The sequence below is a fragment of the Saccostrea cucullata genome, unplaced genomic scaffold (assembly GCF_032062105.1).
Source record: "Saccostrea cucullata isolate Sc308-1 unplaced genomic scaffold, CSIRO_AGI_Scuc_v1 ctg11902, whole genome shotgun sequence".
NCBI lineage: Eukaryota > Metazoa > Mollusca > Bivalvia > Ostreida > Ostreidae > Saccostrea > Saccostrea cuccullata.
The window spans coordinates 808-12,454 of NW_026922506.1; the positions used below are offsets into that span (position 1 = coordinate 808).

At 33.6% G+C, this 11,647-nt stretch overlaps 1 protein-coding gene across 1 annotated transcript; it reads left to right on the plus strand.

Annotated features, from left to right (window-relative positions):
* Nucleotides 1-2,561: 2,561 nt before the first annotated feature.
* On the plus strand, nt 2,562-11,019 carry LOC134261883 (chitin synthase chs-2-like). The gene is made up of 13 exons (XM_062744279.1): nt 2,562-2,590; nt 3,623-3,725; nt 3,807-3,943; nt 4,521-4,630; nt 4,727-4,847; nt 4,954-5,104; nt 5,322-5,568; nt 5,842-6,042; nt 8,237-8,634; nt 8,720-8,884; nt 9,302-9,507; nt 9,672-9,922; nt 10,019-11,019. The coding sequence occupies exons 1-13, from the start codon at nt 2,562-2,564 to the stop codon at nt 10,789-10,791; spliced, it is 2,892 nt and encodes a 963-aa protein (XP_062600263.1). The 3' UTR covers nt 10,792-11,019.
* Nucleotides 11,020-11,647: the final 628 nt, after the last annotated feature.

Consider the following 11,647-nt stretch of genomic DNA (forward strand, 5'->3'; position numbering starts at 1 on the left):
ATATTGTTAAGTAACTTAAATAAATACTTTGATTTACGATGGAACATAACACTAGAACTTTTTTGACAGACAGACAGACAGACATTCTTTATTTCCTCTGCAGCAGAGATCAATGCATCAAAATATTAAGTTTGTAACAATATTTGAACTTTTAAACAAAAGTGTGGAAATATGTACACAATTTCTCAATTACGCAAGTTACTGTCCATAATTTAAACACTATGTACATTATTTATCAATTTTTGAAGTTTTATACTTCATGTAAGTAAGTGTTCATTTCTGTCATCATACGCGCAACGCCAGTTGCAACAGCAAGCATAAACATTTCCCACTCCTCCTCAGATACGATCGAACCACGTCTTGATCCAAGAATGGTATCAGCGATTACGTCGTCACAATTATTTGTGAGATTAACATAAGACTGGACATTTATCGCGTTTACTATTTCGTCCATCAAGCTGTCTCTGCTAGCAAATAGCGTTGGACATTCAAGGAGAAAATGCAATGCAATATCACTTGTTGTACGCGTACACAATTTGCAGTTCACCTCCTCTTTAACGATGTCGACCGATAGTCTGATTACTGAGGCTAATTTCCATGTGTGTTTCGGAAGCTTCAAACCGAGTAGCCAAAGGGGATGAGTTGATAAATTTTCATGTATTTCTGCGTATCTGCGAAGCTCTTTTCTTTGGTTTAAGTTCTCCCTCCACTCACGTTCAGCAGCAGTATCAACTACAGTTCCTACGAATTGCTTCCAGGTGTGTTTTGGTGGGATGTCACGATTTAAAAGGTACTCCCTGAAAAAGAAATCAATGTTGTATTCCCTCATTATGGAGTGAATATCTGCTATGAATCCACGCTTCGGTCTTGGTGTCGTCGAACCAAAAGAGCACAGCCTTGCAATGAAAAGCTTTTTGTAGAATAGAGAATAACTTGATGTACAGAGTCTGTTCCAGAACATCAACTTGATTTTATCTATACTCCTTTTCATTTCAACCAGGTCAAGGGAAAATATGGTACACAGTGTTGGTGATCTTTGGTCAAATCCCTGCATTCGACGGGCCGCGTATCTCTGTACAATTTCCAGCTCTTCGATCGACTTTTTAGAGATCACATCCCATAATTCGCATCCATACAAGATCGATGGCATGACAACTGTTTTCCACAATTTAACGCTGGTCATGGGATGTATACCCTGATCATGAACTCCTATGTTGATAAGCGAGTTTAATATGCGCTTGCCCTTCCTGCATGCTTGTGTGATTGCTGTATCGTTTCGCAACCTATCAGTAAGGATGACCCCAGCATAAACATTTTCTGAATGTAAGTTGATGTTTTCCTGACCAAGAATAAATGGTCTAGCCGCAGGTTGCTTTTGTCGCTTTCTACTAGCGCTAAAAAACAGAATACAACTTTTGTTAGGATTATAACGCAAGTGCCAACGTCTAGCGTAATTGTAGACAATATCCAGTTGCTTCTGGAGACCACTGGGAGTGTTGGATATAAGGGAAGTGTCGTCAGCCAGAATAACACTTGGAATGTGAAGGTCACACACACATGCTCCAGTCGCACTTTTATCCAGCATTTCTATCAACCCGTCAATCATCAGAAGGAAAAACCACGACGATAGTACCCTTCCTTGCCCGACACCTTGCTGTAAAGTGAATTCCTTCGACAGTTCTTTTTCGTATAGGATTCGAGAGCTGGAATCACAAAAAGAGTCGGAAAGCAAACGCCACCCTTTACCATTGATACCTAATTTGTATAGTTTGTAGAGTAAACCATTATGCCACACGCTGTTAAATGCCTTTTGGTTGTCTAGAAATGCCACATAAATATCAGAGTCTCTCTCTATATAGTGGTGAATTGTTTCCGTTATAACAAATCCTGCCGGTATACTTCCACATCCTGGACGGAAACCCTGCTGAAGAGGGTGTGGAAAATGAATTTCAACGTTGATACGCTTTATTCTTGTGTACAATATGTTTTCAAATAACTTTTGTAGGACTGAGGTTAAGGTTATATCTCTATAACTATTAGGGTCGAGTCTGTCTTTTTTTCCTCCTTTGAACAAAGTTATAGTAACTCCTCTTTTGAATTGTAACGGATATTTTTCGTTGTTTAGAATTGCGTTAAACAGCTCTAACAGGATTTCTAGAATAATGTCTTGCACAAAGCGCAAATGTTCAATGACAAGTTTGTCAAGGCCAGGTGCTTTTCCGTTTTTCATTTTCTTCATTGCTTCTGTAACCTCTTCTTTCTTTATCATAACATCACCAACTTTATCAAAGTTTCTATAGGATTCTTCCTTCATGTTTATTACAGAGAGTTCTACATGTTCTTCGAACCTTTGATCAAACAACGGGTCTTTTGTCTTTGCAGCAAGTGTTTTGTAGTGTTCGTACCATGCTGTTCGAATGATATCTGGATCGCGTATGATCACTCCGTTGATCCGAAGTTCATGGGGTGTCCATGATTATTATATATATGTTATTATTTATTTACAGTAGAGTAAAGCAACAAAAATATTGACTCTGAAGAGCTACATTTATTTTCCCACTATGGATGAAGCTGTACAAGCTGCAGTTTAGTATTCAAAAGAAGACCATCATGAGTTAGCAAATCCTAGTACTCAGTGACAACTCTTCAAGTAGTGCTATTTACTCTCTTACATTTGGCCCCCTTTATCGCTACCACCATGCAAACTAAATAAAGCAATACGTCGCCACCACTATGCAAACTGAATAATAAATACGTTGCTACCGTCATGCAAACTAAATAAGGTAATGCGTCGCTATACCACCATGCAAACTGATTAAAGAAATACAATTTGATCACAATTATTGCAGTACTCTATGCACTCTTACCATGACCTCTCTCAGTTGAAGAAATTTATTCTTGAATGGAATTAATAAACGAATTAATCTCGATGGTATCCATCATGTAACAAGACATTTTTTCACAGTAAATACTATATTGTTAAGTAACTTAAATAAATACTTTGATTTACGATGGAACATAACACTAGAACTTTTTTGAAGATTAAGATCCTTAAGAGCCTATTTTTTTTTCGAAAAATATGTAAATATACAAGAAATAGTTCTTTTTCATATCAGAAAACTAGCTGTGGGGAATTTTCAAAAACAAAATATATTTATCTGAAATCCATAATAAATTTATTTGATTGACTTTGACCTACTGTAGTTAACTATGGTACTTTTTGTAAGGGTTTATGCGCATTCCTAAGGTCTAAAAGGGGGGATGAAATTAACCATTTTTGTCCCCCATCAATTATAGATGCTATAAGTTGAAATTGAAGTTCTTTTTAGAGAAAAGGCTTTTCAATGTTAATGCACGACAGATATTGACAGCGGACAAAAACAGATGGTAGAAGGTCATTTGATTGACTTTGGTAACTTAAAAATATCACTCTTTTCAAGAAAATTTATTTTGTGAAGACCGCAAGACCTCTTTCCGTCTATATCCTTTTAATAAATTTTTATAAATATTAAGTTTTACATCATAAGTCAAATTTTCTCACCCATATGAAAACAAACAAATATATCTTGAAAAAAAGGGTCGCAAAATATATAATTTACAGATGTATTAATGATTTTTACAGCTTATTCAGAAAACCGCCATACTGTGGAATTTTTCTCAATATGTCGCTGCTTCTAACGAGATGTGAAGACACAGAGGAACAGACGGAAGCGGAAAACAATAAGGTTGGTTTTCGTTATTTTGAACTGTTTTTGAAAAAAGGAAAAATGTGACTAGATAAAACGTTTAAGAAAAACTATTTACAGGAAACAGAAGAAGAAATCACTTTAACTGAAAATGAAAATAATGAAACGTATTACACGGTCCCAAATGTGTATTTCTGTGCAACGATGTGGCACGAAACTGAAACTGAAATGACACAGCTACTGAAATCCATTTTTAGGTGAGTTTTTTTCTTGGTAACAAAATTGATATGAAAATGTAATCAAAGGTTGACTGCACTTTTTGTCTATTAATTAAATCAATTATCAACGTCTAATCTACAACTTTACATAATTACATTACATAAAAGAATGCATATACGAATTGCAAATCTGTTTTCAAAGACGGGAGTCATCACATTTTTTTTATAATCTTCCCTTAGGTAATGTGAATAATTCTGTCTCGTGACTTGTAAGACAGCATGTTTTGTGCCAACTAGGACACTAGTCAAAAATCTTAAATTGTTAGACTTTGATTTAATAAATTCTTTACCTACTTGGACGGCCGATAATGTTTATTATGTTTTCAGCCTTTGTAAAAATCATTTATGAGATACAGACTAAAAATGGAGGTGGGAAATAAAAACTGAAAGAAAGAATTCCGTATTTTATCTAAACATGTCCTTGTTAATTACTGAGTACATTGTTAATTACCTTTATTGTTAATAGCTGAGAACTTTGTCAAATAATTACCTAGTCTAATGTGAGATCCTTTCCTGTTAGAGTCGAGCGGAGATTCATTTTTTTTTTAATTTTTAGGGTTGATTATGAACAATATCTTCAAAAGGGTTATGAAAATAAAATCAATGAAAAGAGGAAGCTGATGAATAAGACACGTTACGTAGACAAAGAGGGTTACGACTTTTCAGGTAAGAATACATGCTTAGCTGTAAAAAGTAAAATGATTGATGACAAATATTTAAACATAAATATACAAGCTCAAACTTTTTTGAAATAAATTTTAGTGCATATTTTCTTCGATGACGCTTTCAAACCCCGGAAAACCAAAACTGGTAAAGTTTTAAAAGGAAAAGACGTCAATAATTTTGTAAGGACTCTTGAGAATGTGATTCCAAAGACAGCAAAGTAAGCTTATTGATATTAATCGGTGTAAAAACTCTAACATATATTCATAACCAGAGATAGAGGAGGGAGTCACCAATATACTGATTCTTTCATAATTATAACACAGGTCAGTTTACGGTGGATTTGAGTTAGACGAAGTAAAGCGATATGAGACACCCTATGGAGCTAGATTTGAGTGGGAGCTCCTAACATCTCAGAAACTTGTTGTACACCTCAAAGACAAAACAAAAATAAGGCATCGGAAACGTTGGAGCCAGGTACAATTCAAAACTTACAAACGCACAGAGAGAGAGAGAGAGAATTGTAAATATTTCCTCATTGTATATTCAGAAATTGAGTTTGATTTGGCTCATATAGTATAAAGTTAAATCAAGTTTTAGAACATATTGAATTTAATTCCATCAAACGTTAAAACTTTATACAATTACCCAGTTTAAATCGTCTTTAATTATTTGCTTTTGTTTGGAATTAAAGGTAATGTATCTCTATTATCTACTAACCTTCAAAATGAATGAGACAAAAGAATCACTTAAGAGGGACCCGAAAAACAGCGAGAAGATTGTACAGCAAAAAATGAGGATGTTTGCTGACAATACATTTATACTAGCTTTGGATGGGGATGTGGATTTTAAGCCGGAGGCGGTAACTCGTTTGCTCGATCGTATGAAAAAGAATCCATTAGTTGGGGCTGCTTGTGGTCGCATTCATCCTATAGGTTCTGGTGAGTATTAAGCCTAATAAATGTTAAAGTAGCTGCTGAAAGACAAAAACTTTCAGACATTCTCACAATATCGTGCATTGTAAAAATTCTGTTTAAAAAAGCTTGAAAAGGGGGGAAAAGGTTGAGTGGGATGACCAGACGGGTACTTTTTTTTTTGTTTGGATAACTCCTTTCAAACTTTGTATGTTTTATACCCACTCTTTTTAATGAAGTATTCATTATATTTTATTTCTTCATTTAAATCAATAAAACAATATTTTTTTTTTAATTCAGGCCCTATGGTTTGGTATCAAACGTTTGAGTATGCTATAAGCCACTGGCTTCAGAAGGCTACAGAGCATGTGTTTGGCTGTGTGTTGTGTTCCCCTGGATGCTTCAGTCTGTTTCGTGGTTCAGCATTACTAGCAGACAATGTTATGAAAACCTACACAAGATTGCCAACTGAAGCTGCTCATCATGTACAATACGATCAAGGTTTGTTCCAAACGAAAACAAAGAAACAAATATCTAATAGTGTAAAGTACGAGGGATGTTCAATAAATAATGTCATGAACTCTATGACATACAACACAGATTTCATAGAGCATTAAGTCTGACTTTCTCTCATGATTGAATCTTTAAAGATACTTGGACACAGATTTGAAGTCAATATTTTCTCTATAATATTACGACGTATATATTTTAATAGCATTTCACACAAAAATTTATTAAAAATCTTATTTCATTTAAAAGTTATTAAAACTTCAAATTTTTCGGTGGGTTTGTTTGACACATGCTTGCACTTTCACAAATTTTAACCTTATTCTTAATCCTTAGGAAAAGTGGCAATCTTGTTGTGTATTAATGAGAAATATTAAAACTTTTATCCAGAAAAATAATTTTATTCAGAGTAGAGATGTTAGAAAGAAAAACTCCTTCACAAATATCGTCGTTCCGAACCAAGAGTTGCTTACAGGGTTTAGCAAATCGAGCACACTCGTGCTATGTACACAGTTTTTGTAAACAGGGCACTAGTTCTGTTTTTGTTTATGTGTACAATTCACCGGGTGCGTCCTAAATCGTCACAGTCTGCTTACCACAACTGCACGGACTGACAATATATTGTGTGTTTGTTTTGCTTTCGAACATGTCTACTCTGAATTTTCTGGGTTATAGTATTGATATTTTTCATTTATACACAAGATTGCAACTTTCATAAGGATTAAGAATAAAATGAATTTGCAAGGATGTGTCAATCAAACCCACCACAAAATTTGAAATATTAATATCTTTTATATGAAATAAGATTTTTAATTAATTTTTGTGAGAAATGCTATTAAAATATATAAGTCGTAATATTAAAGAGAAAATAATAACTTCAAATCTGTGTCCAAGTACCTTTAATGAATTGATATCAGTTTATATGACCACTTCTCATCTCATATTCTCATTGTGAGAAGCTGGAAAACAAGGGCTATTCGAGTCACTGTATAAAAAATGAATGGTTAAGAATCAGTAAACTATAGTGAATTAAACGCTTCATTAAAACTGCAGTAAAACTTGTTAAGAATCCTAAAGAAATATTTACTGAAATATTTGAAAGCATTCAATGTTTGTATTATAGACACAAGGTTAGGTGGATTTCAATGAACAATAATAATATAATAAGCATCAAAAATTGGTACCGTTCTTGGCGACAAGGACTTACAACAACCAATGTTGTGTTTGCCAAAATTCAACAAATTATCACTTAGGATGATTAATTGAATTTAAGACACCTAGCAAATTTGATAGGCATCAATTTGGAGGTAGTTTACACTGTTTTAAAGAAACAATTGTCAGTATAAAAGCTTAGTACCCAGTGGTCACCAATTTTGGAAAAATAAGTGAAAACGAAAATCTAAACAATTATTTCAAAAAGCCAGAAATTGTTGTCATCCACGTTTGTCAGAAATCTAAACAGATAATTAAACTTGAATCCATTGCTTTAAACCCTCAAAACAAATTTACAATAAGATGCACTTGACAAAAACAGCAATGGTTTGAAAAGAGTAAAGAATTGCAAGAAGACAAAGACAGCTTTATATGCAATTTTCCTAAATATTACTTGTCTTGCTGTTCATATTCTTATTTGGGGAGGCAGCTCAATTTCCCGAGGAGTCTTGAAAGCAAACTTTTTGAAAAAAAAATCGAAATGTTTAAGAGAGGACGGAACCAGAATCAGGAAACTACTATACTGCCATATTCCAATACACAAGGTCCATATTCAAAATAGAGTTCTAAAAACAATCAGAAATTGAATTATTTAAAGAGATTATTTCAGTTTAATCATTAAGACTAAATCATTGAAAAGCGTCTTTTGCTTCTTTACGAGCACGAGGATATTATTTTTTGAACAGCCCTCGTAAGAGCTGGTGTAGGCATTTAAAAAGAGTGTCGCGATCATTTTAAACAACCAACAATTGTTAGTATGAATACATTTACCTTACTGGTATGTAATTTTTACATTTATGTTATCTTAAAATAACACTTTAATTAAGTGTTCATATGCATCAGTTTTTTTTAATGGAAAATATTACATATTGAATCTCTTCTTTATACGAATATCCTCCTGATGGCTGGAAAATATGGAGGAGGGTTGCATGTTTTGCAAATTTAAATTATAAGCTTATGTTATTTTGTAATGCAGGTGAAGATAGATGGTTATGTACCTTGTTGTTAAAACAAAAGTACAGGGTAGAATATTGTGCTGCCTCGGATGCTTTGACCTTTGCCCCGGAAGGATTTTACGAGTTCTATAACCAGAGGAGACGCTGGGCTCCATCTACAATGGCTAACATTTTGGATCTTCTAATGGATGGAAACAGTGTCCGAAAAACGAATCAGAACATTTCAAGACCGTACATATTTTACCACATCTGTTTATTTATTTCCTCAATACTGACACCAGGAACAATTTTTCTGTTGATTCTTGGTGCCATCATAACAGCTTTTCCACAAATTGAACCATGGCTTGCATTGTTACTAAATGGTGTACCTGTAGCCATCTTTATAATCTCAATTTACGTTGCCAAAGAGGAAACGCAGGTAAATCGATCTCTTCTATTACTCTTTCCACATGTTATATATGTTTTTTAACGTAATTTTGAAACACTATTTATTAATTTTGCAGCTTTTGTTTGCGGCAATATTGTCGACGCTTTACAGCTTGGTCATGTTGGTTGTTCTGATAGGGTTGCTAAAGGAAGGAGTCGAGGCACAATTCTGCTCAGTTACAACTGTTTTCTTTTGCTTCGTGGCTGGAGTCTTCATAATTGCTGCAGTTTTGCACCCAATGGTATTCATATAAAGTTTACGGGAAATAACAGACCAGAGACCTGGAATTAATATCAAGCCATCTTTAAAAAGTTGTTTGTTTCCCCTCGTTCGACAGACTGACTCAAAATGGCCGACTCAGATAATTTTTAAATAAGATAAAAGCTTAAATAATAACTCCAAGAAAGGGATTTTCTCTTTTTTCTCCTGTTTTTTTTTTATCTTGTCAGGGTGTTTGTTGATTTTTTTCCGGAAAAAATTGTCCCACCTACGTATTGACCCAATTCTTTTACCCTGAGTCGGGAGAGCGCAAACAAATATCATTTTAAAGATGACCCTACGGATTTTGTTTTACTTTAAAACTAAAAAGATATTATTTAGGGCTTGATGTTTTGATATACATTACTGTTAAATGACATTTTACCTTTGTTGATTGTAGGAATTTTCCTGTATTTTTCACGGACTTCTTTATTTCCTGGCTGTTCCATCGATGTCAATGCTTTTAATCTTTTACTCTGTTGGAAATCTGCATAACGTTAATTGGGGAACACGTGAAAGTAAAACAGCAAAAAAGGATGACTCCTCATCTCAAAAGATAAAGAAACGAGTTCAAGGCCAATCGTGCTCTATTGGGGACTGGTGCAGGTAAAGTAATAAATTTATAAACATTTCATGGAAAAAAGAAACTATTTCATCCGTTTTAATATCTAAATCATGGAAAAGATTATGTTATTGCTATGATATTATATAATATTTTATTGACAATTTACATTTTTGAAATCGTTACCTATGACTGTTATTTCTTACAGATGTACTTTATGCTTTAATGAAATTGAGGATAAACGACGTACAGGATCAGAAGAAGAAGGGGAGTCAGATGAAGAGAACCAGGCTGATAAAGAGTCTGATGATAAACAGGATGAAAAAAGTCCAGTAAAATCCAAGAAGAAGGAACAGGTAGCTGAAGGAAACGAAAGCAAATCGAAAGTGCAGGGATCAGAGACCACAAAGAATAGCGGTTCCAAAGATAAAGCAAAAGCAACGGAAAAGAAAGGCACAGGTACTTGTATATGTATTTATTCCTGATTTGGATTATTAAGTTTTAATTCAAAAATGAGAAAGACATAAATAAAAAAAGATTATTTTTCCTCTTCAGGACAAAAGGGAAACCAAAAACATGGTATTTTCAAAGAATGCAATCCCATTGAAACAGATGAAGAGGATTTTTGGAGAAAATTCATTAAAAAATACCTCAACCCTCTGAAAATGAATGACGATGAAAAGGCTAAAATGCAAGCTGAACTTATTGATCTTAGAAACAAGGTGTTTTTCTTTTATTTTATAACAAATGCCATTTTTGTTACAATTGTTTATGTTCTCACTCAAGTAAATGCCTATCAGAACACACTTTCAATCCCACTACCATGCAGTGTCGGGGATTCTCAAGGCGTGATCGAACCTATCTCTATAGCTTTTACGCTTGTCTTTGGTATTCTTCTTTTTATGCAATTTTTTGGAATGATAACACACCGTGTTTCAACAATTTCTCATATAGTAGCTAGAACAAAAATCTTCGATAAAAAATTGGATACAAAAATTCCGATTAAGAAATTTGTGAAACCAATAGCTGATGGAGAAAGAGAGGAAAGAAAAGAAAAAGAGGATATCAGTAAACCGTCCAAATGGAAAATATTGAAAGCAGGAATCGGTCTTCAAATTCTTTCCGGACAAATTGCATCGAAACAACAACAAACCATTGTAGATCTTAGAAAGAACATCCAAAGCAAGTTAGAAACGATTGGAGAGGACAGTGAGGGAGATGAGATTCTCAATCGCTTTCCTGATAAACATGTTAAGACATTGAGTGTTAGAGGCATGCAGAATTTCCCGCCTATGGATACAAGGAATCCTGGATCCTCCAACGAATAAATTATGGGATGGAATATTTTAGTTCAATTTTCAAGATTTTGAAAATAATTCGGTGTCTTAATATATGTAGCAACTGGAAAACGCACGTAAACGTACTAGTAAATATTCGCATTTTTGAGTTTTTTCTTGGATTGTTTGAAAATGAAAGTAGATAGTTTGATTGTATATTTATGGGTTTTTTTTACTTTGATAAAAAAAATCCAGTCTATGACATTAAAACAGTTTTGTTCCCGTTGCATATCAACTCTTAATAAGTCATTAAATTTTCATAATCCAACATCTTTATGATTCTTTATAATTATTACAATTCCTGTGTGCAGTCCAAACTCAATAGAAAAAGCGGACAAAGAAGCTATAGAATTTATAATTTGAAAGTTTCAAAAAGAATGTCTTATATTATGCCAATTATTTTTCTTCTCACTTAGAGAATTTTATTATGTGACAGTCAATTACATATTTGATTTCAAATTTGATTCGGAATTTGAAGATAAAGAAGAAATCCCCTATGCAGAAAATGATTAGATTATATGACGCAGTTTAGTGGGGGTCTAGAATCCATTGATTGAAAAATATTTAGGGGTTGTCTCTAAAAAAGTGCAAACAGTTTCAGTATTTTTTTTGGTTTCACTCATAAATTTTAAAATTGTTATACACCTGGTATTATCATTTTTTTTAAATGTTACACTATGATTTTAACGAAACATCATTCTCCAAAAATAAACTTTCCTCTCAGTATTTTATATGATTGATTGATTATTATTGTTTAACGCCGAGTATGTTTTACATGGTATATAATCCGACTTAACTCAATATGAGTTAAGTCCCGTTATGGAGACAAATAGAGATAAAAAGTTCA

Bases quoted from the DNA above. Each gene is read 5' to 3' on its own strand.
- LOC134261883 (XM_062744279.1), top strand. From the start codon at position 2,562: ATGGATGAAGCTGTACAAGCTGCAGTTTA. The intron at 4,631-4,726 runs GTAAGAATACAT...AATAAATTTTAG, and splicing joins AGAGGGTTACGACTTTTCAG to TGCATATTTTCTTCGATGAC. The intron at 5,105-5,321 runs GTACAATTCAAA...TTGGAATTAAAG, and splicing joins ATCGGAAACGTTGGAGCCAG to GTAATGTATCTCTATTATCT.